At 45.4% G+C, this 16,360-nt stretch overlaps 2 protein-coding genes and 1 pseudogene across 2 annotated transcripts; all 3 read left to right on the top strand.

The window, feature by feature from the left end:
* The first annotated feature begins 3,379 nt into the window (after nt 1-3,379).
* Nucleotides 3,380-4,961, top strand: LOC133906705 (transcription factor RSL3-like). The gene is made up of 5 exons (XM_062348679.1): nt 3,380-3,902; nt 3,997-4,233; nt 4,324-4,389; nt 4,495-4,560; nt 4,642-4,961. The coding sequence occupies exons 1-5, from the start codon at nt 3,441-3,443 to the stop codon at nt 4,726-4,728; spliced, it is 918 nt and encodes a 305-aa protein (XP_062204663.1). The 5' UTR covers nt 3,380-3,440; the 3' UTR covers nt 4,729-4,961.
* Nucleotides 4,962-6,061: 1,100 nt separating this feature from the next.
* Nucleotides 6,062-8,967, top strand: LOC133906582 (cytoplasmic tRNA 2-thiolation protein 2-like; annotated as a pseudogene).
* A 4,280-nt stretch (nt 8,968-13,247) lies between these two features.
* LOC133905786 (cyclin-D5-2-like) lies at nt 13,248-15,542 on the top strand. The gene is made up of 5 exons (XM_062347547.1): nt 13,248-13,733; nt 13,812-13,898; nt 14,014-14,332; nt 14,444-14,580; nt 14,685-15,542. The coding sequence occupies exons 1-5, from the start codon at nt 13,443-13,445 to the stop codon at nt 14,883-14,885; spliced, it is 1,035 nt and encodes a 344-aa protein (XP_062203531.1). The 5' UTR covers nt 13,248-13,442; the 3' UTR covers nt 14,886-15,542.
* Nucleotides 15,543-16,360: the final 818 nt, after the last annotated feature.

The following is a 16,360-nucleotide window of genomic DNA, read 5'->3' as shown; positions in this document are numbered from 1 at the left end:
TGAACTTTGCGAAGTCAGAAAATAAACCGAAGTGTTTTATTATGTTCTTCATTTCTATGCTATTAATGATATATGGTTGGTTGTTTAGGTATTCTATAATGCGTACTCGTGCAGTTCGGCCGCATACCATGGGAGGCTTCATTGCTTCTGTCGTGCAGCTAAAGGGTAAGAATCATGGGCCATAAACAAACCCCATCTTGTTCCCTTTAAATCATTTTCTTTGCCAGCATCTTAGCTGTTCCTGTTTGACAAAGAGAGGCAAGAAGTCCCTTTTCAGGACATGACGGAAGTACAACTGATTTGTACATTGTGGTGGATCTGAGTCATGTGCAACTCTTAATTGCTAGATGGATGTAGATCACTTCCTGCTGATGAGGATATCAGCAGCAGATCTCCAGCAGATTCAGATTTGTCGGCCATTGCGGAAACCTGACACCTTATATGGAGACCTACATTGTGGCTTCCATTTTGATGATGCACATGCTCATCAATTCGCAAAATGTGCCATAACCTGAATTTAAAATCCAATTGAGTTTTCTGAAGGCCTTTGGTAATCTTGATGCAGCTGTTGCCCTGGTTGACCTTCAGAAAGGTAAAACCATCTGATGAGGATCCGTGCATTTGTTAAGTTTATGTTCTGTATATTTCTGTGGTCTGAATTGCATATAGCATTGCAATGTATTCGGCTGTGGATACAAACTTACTGCTTTCATAAGTTATGTTCAGAAAAGTTCAATGGATTAACGCAGTTGCAGTGTGTCAAATGTAGGCTTTTGAGTCCTTGCTTCGGGAGATCTGTAGAGGAACATCAGTACATTCTACATTGAAGAAGGTATCATTCCTCGATATCATCAGAGAAATTGCAATATCTCCTTTGAGTTCTTAAGAATGTTCAGATTCCCAGTGGGGGCCTCCCCCACTGTATTCCCCTAAAAAAATGTTCAAATTCCCTCCACCATGTTCGTGCAGGCCTCTCTTTCCATCTACATTTTTTATTCCATCTCTCTAACCAGAATCACGCTCTGCATCTTTTTCTATTCTTTTTGCTAATGTAAACCTGTTATCCCTCTGTTTAAAGATCAGAGACTTTGTTTCCCATTCCTTGATGAATCAATGATTGGTAAAGTGTCTCCAATCATTGAACCTCCTTCGCAGACAGGCCACGGAACTGTAAATCTGTAATCTTGGACAAGTCACTGTCTTGTCTACCAGCTAGCAGTTGAAGTTTTCTAGTCATATTACCTTCACATCTCCAGGACATATCTTAGTTGTTGATATTCGTTTTTTTCTCTAATAGGCAGAAGAGCTACGTATCATTGTATTAAGTAGGAAATAAAGTTACGGATTACATGACGACCTGAGCGGACATGCAAGCAGAGATCGATGGTGCTAGAAAGGGAAATTGCATGCTCGGAGATGACTACGAACACTCAAGCTTGCCAAAGATCAGATGATCGAGCCGATGTGGTGCAACCTCTCTATTGTTATCACTAACTTTATTGCCCCGGCCTCGCACCAGCACGTGTTGTCGTCCCTAATGAGGGCCACCAAGGAGTCCAATGAAATGCGGTACTTGTTGAAAACGATGTAGTTTTTAGATAACCAAATCCTCCAACAAGTGAGTAGGATCATCGAGTCAAAACCTCTTTGAAGCTCGGTATCAACGCGGCTTCACAAATCAAGCCACCAACTACAGAACGTGATCGCAGAAACTGGTACAAGAATCCCTAAGATACGCCACCATATCTCCCTGGACAAAATGCAGTGAAGTAAAAGATGATCAGTAGTTTTCGGAAGCTGTGAACAGAACACACATGAATCATCGGTTTGGAGTCTATGCTGCCGGCGCTTAACTGTTGTCCAAAGTCGGCCATGAAGGCCTAACTAACCAAAGAACTTAATCGTAGGAGGAGCCCATGCCTTCCACAACACAGAAGCACCATCAAATTCGATGGAACCCATGAACATGACCTGATAAGCCGATTTGGAAGAGAAATATCCAGAGCTCGACCATTTCCAAGTCGGTCGTTCCTCGATGTTTCTCAGGGTGACGGATTCCAAATGACTCCAAATTTGTAGTTATTGTATGATCGCCGAGATAGACAAAGGGTCCATAATCTCTCTGACCCATTTTCGGTCCTGCAAGGCATCTCTCACAATCCTTTTCTTCGAGGTAGAAGGAGCAACACAGAGGAAAAGATCAGGCGATGCAACTTGGATTGAACCAGCATTCATCCATCTGTCTGACCAAAAGAGAATGGAGTTTCCATTACCAACCTCCCATATGGTTGATGCTTGGAACAGGGCGACCACCTCTTTCTCATGATGCAAGGGAAGGTTAGCCCACGGTTTGGAAGGCTCACACCGTTGCCACCAGAGCCACCTTAGTCGAAGGGCGAGACCAGCAATCTGGAGATCTTGAATGCCGAGGCCGCCGTATATGAGAGGCCGACAGACCCTTCGCTAGGAGAGGGAGCACCGACCACCAAATGTTGTTTTGTCACCTGCCCACAAGAAGGCTTTTCTTCTCTTATCGATTTCCTTGATGATCCAAGGGGGCACCGCTATAGAAATGAGAGTGTGTATAGGGGTTGCCGAGATCACAGATCGCACCAAAGTGGCACACCCCGATTTGGAGATCAGCTTAGCCTGTCAAGGGGGGCAATTTAGCGGCAATCCTGTCCACCAGCGGTTGCAGATGGCATTTGCAAAGACGGCCAATCGTTAGAGGGACCCCAAGGTACTGAATTGGGAATGTTGACAGTCCGCAAGGGAGCTCCCCAACAACAGTGTTGATATGATCACCATTGCAGCAAATGGGGGCGGCAACAGATTTTTTCGGGTTGGTTCTGAGGCCCAAGATCACGCCAAAGAAATTAAGGATAGCAAGATGCGCTTGGATGTCTTGTTGAGTGGGTGATAAGAACACAACCGCATCATCTGCGTAAAAGGAGCAGTGATGAACAATAGAAGCGTGGCCCGTAGAATCCAGGACAGCCACCTTGCCAGCCAGCGTCAGGACACGAGCAAGTATGTCCATGACAATCACGAACAAGAATGGGGAGAGGGAGTCGCCTTGTCGTAGTCCTTTGATATGGACCAGCGAAGGACCAGAGATGGAATTGAGGAGAATCCGGGTTATGAAAGAACCCAAGATGACCTCGACCCAACTACACCACCTAGAACCAAACCCCCACTCCCGCAACACCTCCAGCAGGAAGGCCCAGCTGACAGAGTTGAAGGCGTGGGCTGCCATTTCTTTAATCATAGTCCCATTTTTTTAAGTTTTGCAGATGATGTCTCCTGCAACCTTTCTGAATCCTGGTTTCTGAACAGTATAAAAGCACCTGCACTGTTGTGCATTAGTCTTCATCCAGCAAGCATCTCAGACACAAACTACACAAACCCCTCTGACCTCCAAGTCCTAACTTCACATCACAATGGAGGCTGGAGGGCTGATTGCTGAGGTGGGCTGGACCGAGTTCGACTTCTCGTTGCAGGGCGAGGAGTCGGAGATAATGGCGCAGCTGCTTGGTGCCTTCCCCTCCCATGGTGAGGAAGGTCACCAAGAGCTGCCTTGGTCTGATCAAGCTTCCAGTGCATACAGTGGCAGCATTGGCAGTAGCCTTGTTGCTCCACCTGCATATGAGGGCTACTATTTGAGTAACTCAAATGAGGCCCTTGGGATCGGCACCTGCTTTTCCCCAGATGACCTGAGCTTGGTCCAGGAGCAAGATGCAGCTGAGTTTCTGAATGTGTTTTCAAACCGTTCCCTTAATTTGTACGGGAACTGTGACATGAGCCGCTGCGATGTTGATGAGCCAAGCATGAGTATGCTCGACTCAGTAAGTGCTATTAACAAGAGAAAGGACTTGGTAGAAGAACTTGGTGGCCAAACAAGAGTAAGTATTCATGATCAGCCTTTTGACCAGTAATGTTCATATCTAGATGCTCAGATTTCTAATGTAAATGTTGATTGAAATGCGGTAAATGCAGGGTCGGAAATGCGCACGGAAGGGTGAAACTAAGCGAGCGAAGAGGGGCAAGAGGAGTGGTGATGATGACGACGATGATGCGAGTATCGCGATCACAGGTGGAAGCCCAACGAGCTGCTGCACTTCTGACAGTGATTCAAATGCATCTCTGGAGTCTGCAGCTGCTGATGCTCCCCCAAAAGGCAAGGCTCGGGCTGGCCGTGGCGCGACAACTGAACCCCAGAGCATCTATGCAAGGGTATTATGAACGATCATCTTATTTTGTTCATGAAGGATCGAGCCTCATCACAACTGAATCTGAAAATAGTGCTGTTCTTTGCTTACGCAGAAAAGGAGGGAAAGGATCAATGAGAGGCTGAAGATACTGCAGAACCTCGTGCCCAACGGGACCAAAGTATGCGTCTGAATAAAAATGCCATTTTTTTTGCCAACAATTACATTGCATCCAATACTACTAGATTGCAATGTCTAAAACGACATCACTTTGTTGATATTGCAGGTAGATATCAGCACCATGCTCGAAGAAGCGGTCCACTATGTGAAGTTCCTGCAGCTTCAGATCAAGGTGTGGATCTACAGAGTTCATCTAAGTTCATATCATTCCACGATTATGTTACATTAATAGTCTCTTGGCCTGATTCTGCAGCTCCTGAGCTCTGATGATATGTGGATGTATGCGCCCATTGCATATAACGGGATGAACATTGGAATTGATCTGATCATGGACAGATGATCCGACGCCACCTGTGTTCTTGTAACCACACTGGAACTGCTGATGAACTGAGTTCATCAGCAGTTGCTGAAGGATCATACTGATAGGTACAAAAGTAGCATACTGGCAAAAGCCACGCCAGCTGCATGCCTACTGCACTACTCACATCAAGCGACGGCTTTTGTTCTCTCAGAAGAGACACCTTTTGACAAGATCAGTAAACTCAGATCCATTTTCTTTTATGTGATTTAGCGTGTAACGCGAGATCTTGAAACTGCACAAATTTTTATTTGTTCTCTTTGGAGCAAATACAATACTTTCTTGTCCGATGACGATTTGTCCAAACATCACCTCCCAGAAGAGCAGTGCTTGCATACATGAAACTAAACAAAGAAAGAAAAACCCGCACAAACCATATTATGATCAATTGCAATAACAAGTTTGTATGGCGACCTTGACAAGAAGAAATATACCCTTCTTTTTACACGCATCCTAAATTTAGTTGTTGCGCTCAGGCAACGGCTTCCCGTGGGGGTTTGGGGGAGAGGGTTGATTTTGGGGTTCCTTCCTCGCTAGACTTAGAAGAGGTGCTATGGAGGGAGGCCGGTCGGGCGGAGGAGGTAGGTGTGAGGGCGAAGCGGTGAGGTGGTGGGGATGCCACCAGCCAAAGGTGGTGGAGGAGGGCTAGTGCCAAGGTAGGGGAGACAAGAACGCCACGTTAGCGCGGCGGCGGCAACGGATTCGGTGGCGAGAGAACCGTTGGAGATGAATAGAGGAGGGCAGGACAGGGGAGCGAGTGGTGCAGTCGATGAGGAGAAGAACAGTACATAGACAAGAGGAGAAAGAAAGAACCGCGTCTGTCCGATTGAAATCTGACGGCTCAAGAATGTTCTGAAAAACACCCGTTTTCAGTCTCCTAAGGGATAGCACGAGCCTTCTTTTTATTCTGAATTTTTAACCCAGTTATTAATAACTTTGCATGTCACGAGAAAACACCCATTGCTAAACACGCCGCCGCCGCCTTCTGCTACGCAGCCAGGTGCAATTCCGGCGAGCTCCAGCCGTAGCTCGGTGGCGCTCTCGGTCTTCCTCCTCTGCCGCTCCTCGGAACACACGGTTGTACTGTTGGGCCCAGAGAGCACCCGCTCGCTGCCATTGAGACCCAGGCCCATGCATGGGCCGGGCCGGCCTTAGCTGGACTCGAATCTTGGATGCTTGCAATGGGCCTGGCCTATATGAAATATCCATTCGTTTTAGGCTTTGTTGAATCCTATAGGGTGGGCCGTGGTAATCCAAGGTAGGCCCAAAACGCGGCCCAATAAACATTTCGCACGCACGTGGGTCGGTGGGCAGTCCATCCCAAACCCTCCCTCGCGCGCGCCATGGGCGCCGCCTCCGCCTCCGCCTGCGGCGGCGCAGGCTGCGGGCCCCACTGCTCCTCCTCCTCCGCGAGCGCCGAGGAGGATGCACCGGCGGAGAGGATGGGCCGGCTTTCCGTCTGCTCCACCGCCGCCGCAACCACGTGCGGCAAGTGCGACGACGGTGGCGCGGCCGTCGCCGTGGCCGGGGGCGTCGGCAACTCGGCATGTGCGGGGGGGGGGGGTGCTTCCGGGCACATCTGTTCGGGAAGTTCAAGCTCGCCGTCACGAGCAACGCCATGGTCCGGCCCACCGATTCCGTCCTCCTCGCCTACTCCGGCGGCCCCGTCTCCAGGTCACACGTCTCCCAATTTTTTTACCTCGTTATTATTTGTAGTTTTTGCCACCGAGTTGTTTGGGAAAAATTGTCCATGATGGCAAAATATCAATACACACGACTAACGTAATGACATTGGAGGTATTACAAAGTAATGAGTGGCAAAAAAAAAAGTCAGCTCCACATTTAGTTTTCAAAGTTACTGTATTTGTATAATTTTATTATAATCCATTGAATTGAAGTGTTGCTGCATACTCCGGGTGGCTCTGCAATTCATACATGGGATGCAGTCCAAGGCGATCCAGAGCTAGGAGACCAGCAACTCGCAGGCGCTGCCAGCCTTTGGTGTTGGGGTGGCATTTGTTGACGAGAGAAGCATTTTTTCGCCGAAGCTGAAATGGGAATTTGAGACAGCGATTGAAGATATCAGGGCGACCGTGTCGAGTTTGTCGCCAGGCAATAAGGCAGTGCACATTGCCCCTCTTGAGGATGTGTTCTCTTCTGGATCGGAGAATGGGGAGGGCAGGTTGAGGGAGGTGGTCGGCATGATCAATGATGAGACAGGGAGGGACGATTTTCTTCGGTCTTGCGCATGCTTTCGTTGCAGAAGGTGCTTCTCTTCAGTGCTTGTCCATGCTTTCTGAATTCGTATTTACCGTTCCATGTTGATATTTTGCTCAGATTGCACTGGAAAATGGCTATACCAAGATCATGCTGGGATCATGTGCTTCTGGAATAGCATGTCATGTGCTATCTGCAACTGTGAAGGTATATAGCTGATCTGTGATGCTTGATAGTTCTTGAAAGAACATGAGGGAGCATTGAGTGCATAACAAAATTACTAATTATTCCCAGGGCCAAGGCTACTCTTTACCAGCTGATGTCCAATACGTTGATACACGCTGGGAAGTACCTGTGGTTCTTCCACTCCATGATTGCCTGGCCCAAGAGCTTAGCTTGCTCTGTGAACTTGATAGGTAAGATAAAAGTTCGTCTTTTATGAGTTGCCCTCACAACGTCTTTTATTCTAACGGGTTGTATGCTCAGTTTAAAGACGCAGCAACTTCTTGATAGGCCTTGCAGTGGCATCAACAGCTTAGTTGCATCGTTTGTTTCACGGCAAAGGGTAGGACCTCTTGTGCTTTGCATGTCACTTGATTACCGACTTTAAATCCACCTATTCGGAATTGAACTGAAGCTGAAGCTGTATTCTTGTTTAGTGACTGCTTTTGTGAATTTCTTGTGGGGCGGCACAAGTTGTAATTATAATGTTTTATCATTTGTATTTGCAGGAAGAGAACCCTTCTCGGGAGCATACCATTTTAAGAACTGCACAAAAGCTTAAGCCATTCTCTTTTAACAAGTTCTCAGCAAATGGCTATCATGATTTCCTGCCGCCAAGACTTCGTCCCAAGTTCCAGAATGTTGATACCAACGAGTCTTCTTTCTCTGAGATTCTCTGCCTGACATTTGGAATCCCGTTTAGTGAATCAGAACTCCAGAATTTGGAAAGCACAAGGCTTAGAAGAAAATTTATCTTTATACTGCTCATTGTTGTCAAAGCTGCCATTTCCAGATTCTACCAGCTGGTACAAATATGTATGAGCATTTCTTTTCACTACTACCGAAGTTTTGGACTGAGAAAGTGGACACTGCATCTGCCAGCCATAGCTCACTCAGGTGAGGTTGATCTATCTTTCTTTATGGTCTGCATTGTCTGGGTATTTTTAGTGCATGATATCGGTGATTTACTAAAGGCAAACATTAAACCTTTTGATACTATAGCTTCTTAGGATAATTATTTAATATATGTGACAACTTGTTTCTGTATGTTCTAAACTCCATTCATTTGCTTTTGTCATGTCATGTTTGTTCCTTGAGTGCCCTGATTCAGTGAACTGTTTATTTCAGAGATCAAATAGAGGATTACCTACTGGAAGAGGATGATGATGGAAACTGAAATTATTGCATGAGTGAAACCCGAGCTTATAAGCAAAAAGCTTTGATTTCGTGATTTAAGTTCATGGAGTCACAATTTTTTCTGCATATGGTAATGCCCGAGTGCTAGTTTATACTGAGATACATGTTCACTACTGTTTGTTTGTTGTGGCGGTCTGGCGGAAAGCCAGAAGAGATCCCTTCCTCGTTGGGCCTCACGCAGCATGCATAAGCCAAACTTACGGATAGCAATGTTTCTGTCCAGTGTGGCACTGCTTTATTCAGACTTCTGCGAAATCCTTACAGTTACCATAATTAAAATTCTTGACTCAGCTCCTGGTATTCTGTAACTCCTCAGTATTCAGTCTTCAAATTTATCTGGAACCTGTATAGTGATGAGGCAAACCATCACTTGCCAGCAAGTTGGAGCAGACGTTGGACAGCTGAAGGTTTCCTATTTCCATGTGGTTACAATATTGATTTGTCTCGTTCCTGTACCAACTATTCTGCCAGCAAAGATTGTAACAAGATGAATTTATCCAATGATTTTAGACCAATCATTTTCTGTATAAATTTTGCATTTACTGTGGTTATAATCTATTACTCCTTGCTACTTGATTCTCCCAATTGTCATATGCCTTCCTCTTAAAGCGTACTTTTGGGATGTACAAAAATTGCCGCATCTTGGTCCTTGGTAGCATTGAAGGGATGCACATCCCATTACCAATGCAAAATGCCATGTTTACAACTATACACATCGTACATCACACATAAATGAACAGTATATAAGCAGTTGCAGGAAATAAAATGGTAAGGCCACTACAGATTAGTGGTCCTTGGCATGTTGCTTTGTACAACCATAACCTTTATCAACGTGCTTTTACTACATTATCATGTAACTCTGATATTTCATTTCTAAGACAGTAAGTCATTTTCTACTAATCTTTGGCTGTCTTTTCCTCTGCATTGTAGTGCCTTGTCTCTTGTACGAACTAGCAAGGTACAAGTGTATCGGAGCCTTTCTTGTGAATGAAATAAAAGATAAATGCATCACATGCGTGCTTGCATGCATGTGCACTTCTCAGTGTTGCTGAACCCTTAGAATGGTCAAACATTGGGAACCTATCTTATTTATTTGGTTAAAGTTTGTAAAGATTGGACCTTTTGGTTAGCCACTTTAATCTGATTGGGTTGGCATAAAGCCTCGCCAGTAATCTTAACCAACGTGCAGGGGCTTACCCAGCTTTTCATCAATGATGGCAACACAAGTGCATACAAAGTCCCCAAGGGCCTACATGGCTGTCATTTTAGATAGTTGAGCACGGTTTATGAAGCCGGTACCAGACCGGCTACCTGCTGATAGCTGATGTTGATGAATTCTGGCAGAACTTGATAAAATTTTCAAATGTTCTTCATTGTTCAAAGTATGAGAATAGATATTGGGAATATCGACCGAGAATTTGCCGAAATGGTCCATAAATCATTGCAATTTGGGCAGATAGCTTTCACTCTTCAGGGGGTGCTGCTTTGGTCTGTACTTCTACCAGCTGAAGAAGTGCTAATATTTTTCTTCTTTGAAGGATTAGTTGCTAATATCTGCAATTGCCACTCAAATTCCTTTTGATCTCGTGCTTTAAAATCTTTGTAGATGCAGCATGGGTGGCAGGGAATCTGTCCCGAGCTATCCAATCAACCCATCCTTGTGGTATTGTTGTCCATGACATTACAATGCAATGGTACTGTGTGTACTACCATCAACAGCGGAGGCGGTGCTTCATAAGCAATTGTTTGTTGTTTGGGCAGCAGGACTGACCCCCAAATAGGCCTGGAAACAAAAAGGTAACAAATAGGGCTACCAGATATTGCTTCTTCTACTTACCTTCACATCATATTTCATACTATAATATCATTGGTGGTTTGGTGACTAAAAAAGGCTATAAGCTATGCTAATTTGACACTTGTAGAGTTTAGTCACTATGTGATTTTAGTAGTGTGTTTAGTGGACAAGACCTCCACATAGTGTCCACTTTTGCTTACTTCATTCTAACAAGCAAAGGCCCATGGTGTCCCCTAGTGATTGGCACAGCCCCTGCTTTCATTGAAATATGGGGATGGGGAAGAAGGGCCCCTTGTGATATTGACATGACCAAACCTGGGCTTCATTTATTTTATCATCTTGTTGTGCTTTGATCATTCAAAAGCTTGTAGCATTGGTTAAAGAAAACATTGGTGAGTGGGGAAAGATCTGCAAGTGGAGCAGTAGATAGCAGCATCAGTGAGGTTTCTGAACCCTTGCTTCGTCAAAGTGGGTGCACTGCACACATGGAAGAACTCTCTCTGGTTTTAGTTTACTTGCTACTTGCTGCTATTATCATCTTAAATTGCATTAGGTTTGCCTAATAATTTGAAAGACTGATGAGGGTTTAGTCAACACTTGTGGCTTGGTTCTTGAATGATACAATACTAGGATATATACAGATGGCTTCACTCTATAGGAGTGCCTCTCTCTCTCTCTCTCTCTCTCTCTCTCTCTCTCTCTCTCTCTCTCTCTCGTGGTTGTGGGGCTGGAGGGAACCTGAATTCAGGGCTGGGCTATGCAGGAGCCTGTAGCAAACTTGACACGATGTGTCCTGGGTTGTTTGATTTGCGACACATTTCTGCTGGCTTGCAATTCATAAATGCATGTCGATGAAATCCAATTCACATATAATGGCAGGTTTGGACCATACATGTACAATTGTCCATTGCAGGCATTATTGGGCAGGATGGCTTGTACAATCGTTAATGCAGTGTGCTGGTTCCACATACAGGACCGTCGGTCACAGTAGATCAACATGGCAGCAGGAATGAACTGAAATTTTGGTTTCCTGGATAAATTTCTGTTCGCGGTTTATGCAACTCAAATTGATACATGTTGAACGATTTTACTAGACTATCACAATTTGAATAATCATGCTGATATATTTGCATTTCAGTGGCGCCACAGGTTCAGCTTCAGTTAAACTTGTTCAAAATCTGAAGCTCTTGAGTCCTAATAAAAACTCTTCTCTGAACCTGATTCTTCATAGATGTTTAACGGCCCTTTATTCGACCGGATTTGAATATTTCTGAGTTTCCTTCAGTTCATCAAAAGAATCGCCAAATAATTCAGGTCTGATATCAAACTTCCAAGATTGACATTTGTTTTCTCCCCTTTCATCTGAAAACTTGACACTTCTGATGACTGATATATCTAATCTTCTGTGCTCCATCCTTCGTTTTCAGGCGCGAATTTTCGCTCGTCTTGTTGCCTGAATCACCTAATGCCGGTGGTCCTTAATCTCAGTGAGCTCTGGCCAAATCTTGGCCGTTTCTCTTGCATATTTTGTATTGAAATGGCAGCAATTGGGTTGTGGCTGGTGTTACTGAAATGTGCATCTTGGACGATGCGTGTAGAACCGGCACTGTTACGGTAGTCCAAAACACTGGCCCTTGAATCATGCGTTTTGTTCACTGTCCACCATTTGCATCCTCGTCACCTGTCATGTGAGCTCATATTTGTACATATATCATGTGTACATATATATATATATATATATATATATATATATATATATATATATATATATATATATATATATATATATATATATAACTTGTGGATGTAGTATGACAGCGACTTTACAGACAGCTTGCCCTAGTTGGCGAGCAAGAAAATACGTGCATATGGACATTGCAAGGTTAATCCCGTGGTATTTCACTATTTTGGGTTAAAAGGACGAGCGGTTTTCGACAAGGTTTAAACTTTAAACTGTAAATTCATGAAAGAGATTTTGAATTTGTCATGAGGTTGTTTTGTGTTACAAGATGCTATAGATTAGCTGCACGATTCCTGAGCAGATACCATGCTCTGTCTGTATTATGTCTCTGCATGCTCACTTTCAAATCGCTTTGCTATTCTGAATGGATTTGTGGCCCTGGACCCACACCGATTAGTGTCCAAACCGGGTGTTTGTCTCACACTTGGTACATATCTGCAGGAGGAGCGTTGCATTTTTATTTTATTTTTTTGGCTGCATTAATAATTTTTGGGAGAGATGATGGTCGGAGGTAGTTGAGATTGGCCTCTCAAACAAATCCCCTTTTTATTTGTTGAGCCTGCAGCCTGCCTTTCGACATCACTAGATTCTAGGATTTGCTTGGGACTAAATATTTCTTCATGTGCAAAATGTTAGTAGTGATCATGCCTTGTCAGGTGGAGCTTATGGATATTCTTTTTTTCCTTTTGCTTTTGAGATAACCATATGGATAGTTGGATGCACACTATTGCATACTTCAAGCATAATCTTGTATGTATGGTTCTTTTTTATCAAAGGTAAAGCCCATCTTTAGCGTTATTGCGGCCTACTATGTTATCGACTCCATGTGGTTTTCTTCATGCATTCTTTTGCAGGTGCTTTCGTACTCCGAAGGTATAATTTGGTGGTATCTCGCACACGGATTGTATAAACACTCATCAAGCATCAATGCAAAATGAAACGCGGATGCTACTTACCAGTCCTGTATTGACAGAATGTAAGCATCCGAATTGTACATATTCTTGTATTTGTAGAGTAGCTAATAAAAGAGAACTTGTAGAGTGCTGCAATGCAATCATGGTGATAAATATGATTAGGCTCAAGCTTTAGAGTAAATGTCTCAATAAATTACGGAATGACAAATGCATAAATATATACACGGATGCACTTCAGGTACGCCCAGACGGTACTTCCGTACTAGTAGCCTCAGGTGAAAATGTTAACCATCACAAGCAAATAATTTACCAAAACTGTCAATAGTTAGAAATGCAAATGCAAGTTAGGAAGGGGGGAAAAATAAAAGAGGAGCAGTAGAAAATTTAGTGAAGCGAGAGCCACTTAAATCGAGGGGAGGAGGCTGCTTCCTGCTTGCCTTCTCACTCTCGCTTCCACTCCAGCTCCGGCTTCTTCCACGGCCGCCGCCGCCCGCGACCGCCGTAGCATCAGAGCTCGCGCCTCTCGCGCATGGTTCTTGCTTGACGCGTATCGATCGGTTGCACTGTGACTAACTAACTGGTTAAGCGTGGTGACGAGAGGCGAGGCGGGATGACGCCGGTGGAGGCGGCGGACGACTGCTCGGCGTGCGCGTTCTCGCTGATTTGCGAGGAAGACGGCGCCGACCTCGGCGACGGCGTCGTCGACGATGGCGAGTTCTTCTCGCTCTACAATGCCGGCGATGATGAGGAGTACGTGGAGCAGCTGGTATTTAAGGAGACCAGCTTCTGCTCCTCCTCCGACTCCGCCGCCGACGCCGATGATGAAGGAGACTACTCGTCGCCCGCCTCCGAGGAATGGTTCCGGCAAGCCCGCCTCGCCGCCGTCAAGTGGATTCTTGAAGTGAGCGTCTGCCTCTCTCCTCATTAGCTCCTTGACGCCATTAGATTGGCATGGCACCTGATTGTATCGCCATTGCAGACGCGCGGGTGGTTCGGATTCGGCCACCGGACGGCGTACCTCGCCATCGCCTACTTCGACAGTTTCTGCCTCCGGCGACGCGTCGATGTAATCTAATCGCGCCGCCGTAAAAGAAAATGTCTTTTTTTTTTGTCTAAAGAAACTCTGCTTTTTTGGGGCGCGCGAATGCCTGACGCGGCGCGTGCTGCATTGGTGACTGCAGAGGGCCGCGATGCCGTGGGCAGCGCGGCTGCTGTCCGTGGCGTGCGTGTCCGTGGCCGCCAAGATGGAGGAGTGCCGCGCGCCGGCGCTATCGGAGTTCGACGCCGGCGGCGGCTACGAGTTCTGCTCGGCGTCCATCCGCCGTATGGAGCTGCTCGTGCTGTCCACGCTCGGGTGGCGCATGGGCGCCGTCACGCCATTCGACTACCTCACCTGCTTCTCTTCCCGGCTCCATCAGCACGGCGGCGGCGGCGGCGATGGCCGTGACGGCGCTCGTGTCGCCTTCAAGGCTATCGGCTTCATCTTTGCCACAGCTGAAGGTTCAGTTACTAGCTGTCTACACATCAAAATCACATTTTTATTTCTTCTCTGATATCCAGTGGTCTTTCTTGCATTGCTCTGACTGACTGATTTGTTTTGTGTCTGTGCAGCTGGTAGTGTGCTTGATCACAGGCCATCCACTGTGGCTGCAGCTGCAATCTTGGCTGCATCCTATGGACCTCTACTGACCAAAGAAGCACTGGATTCCAAGATGAGCTTTCTTTCTCCATCTTGTCTTATTGAGAAGGTTAGTCACTTGCTTGCATCCTTTAATACTTATACAGCATTTTGATCATATGAATGCTCTTTGGATGAACTTTTCTTAAAAAAATATGTTGTTTCTTTGATCAGGAGCATGTACATGGCTGCTACAGTATGATGGTTGGGGACATGAACAGGAGGAGTAACAAGAGATCATTGCCATGTTCAGGCTCCAATGAGGTTGCCACTAGTACATATGATTATGTTCTTGTTGATGATGTTACCGGCACCGGCGCCTTTGCGACGGCGAGGAATAAGCGGATCAGGCTGGAGCTGCCGGGCATCCGTTGAGAAGCTAGCACCACCGGGGACACAATTTTTAGCCAGATGTCTAGGGGGGCTTGGTTAGATCTTCCCTTTTTTTTCCCATTCTTTTTCCTCCTTTTTTAACATATATGTTTGCAAAAAAAAAAAGAATTTTAGGTTGTTTGAGCCACTGCCATGGGTTGGCATCGGCAATGCTGTTAGATTGGATTGGTTTGGTTTGTGAGAGGTGGAAGAATGAACAAGGCAAATAGCTGAGCTCTCCTATGGAGAGGAGAGCTTAGGTTAATAAGCCCAATGTCAGTGCCCAAATGGGGCACATTTCCAGTGAACTTTACTCCAAAGTTGCACTGTTTGATTTGACATTGTGGATGCCATGTTGCATTGCAATTTGCATTTGCATTTGCATATGGTGAGATTCTGCTGCTGCAGAGAAGCTGCAAAAACAAGTGGTAACAACACTGAAAGGATGGGAGTTTTGCCATTGTTTATAGAGAGAGAGAGCTGTTTCCCTTTTTCACTTGTGCAAGTGGTTGTGTGTGTGTGAGTGGTGTTTCACTCAGCTGCACTGCACTTGCATGGGTTACATTGGTTTGTAACAAAATCTTGTGGAGTGGTTGTGTACTTATGTAACCCCTCTTGTTCATGAGGAATGGAATCAGATTGCAGGTTGTGCATGCCTGAGTGCAGGTCTCTTCATCAGTTCTGCTGACCGCTGCAAATTTTCAGTGCCACTCATTCAGTTCTGGGCCATGCCAGTGCTTCTTCTTGCTCTGCCTTTTATCAGGAGAATCCAATGCAACCTTTTCCTGTTACATTGCAGCCAACTTAGCACATACTTGATGGATTTTGGCCAAACTCCACTGTTTCACAGCATTTTTACAGTAATAATTTAAATTAAGAGCATCCGAGTGATAGCTCGGTTGGCAAGGATGGCGCGAGCACGGCGCAATCGCCTAAGCCATCATAAGTTCGAGCCTGCGCTCGCGAGGGTATGCACTGGGATTTTCTCGATTTATGCGGTCACGCACGGAGCGTGGTGGCAATGCTCCACCCCCACTGTGGAGTCGAGCCCGACGGGAGTTCGTTCTCCCGTTCCGCACCCAACCCCGAGACCTCCAATGAAAGCCGTGCAGATGGGGTCGTATTGTTAAAAAAACATTAAATTAAGATATAGTCTATAAAGAAACATGGTAAAATCTAGTAATTAGAAGTTGTGAATCAAAGAAAGCAAAATGTCATTCTTGTGAATTACATAGATCACCAAGTTGGCACAAAATATAGAGGATAAATAACCATGGATTTCTTGTAATTATTCAATGAAGAATACTCTAACAAGCACAAACCCCCATACATTAGTCAATGGAAGAACTAGAAGGTTACCATTGTGCCACATGCTCTTGCAGAGAAACATGAACCAACACATGCCCAAAATATTACTACTTTTCTTGGATTCAATAATGATGATATCTTTGCATCCATTGCCTTTTTTTTTCCCAATC

This window comes from Phragmites australis, chromosome 23, assembly GCF_958298935.1.
Source record: "Phragmites australis chromosome 23, lpPhrAust1.1, whole genome shotgun sequence".
NCBI lineage: Eukaryota > Viridiplantae > Streptophyta > Magnoliopsida > Poales > Poaceae > Phragmites > Phragmites australis.
The sequence above is the reverse complement of the archived record's forward strand: the minus strand, read 5'-3'. Positions and strand labels throughout refer to the sequence as shown.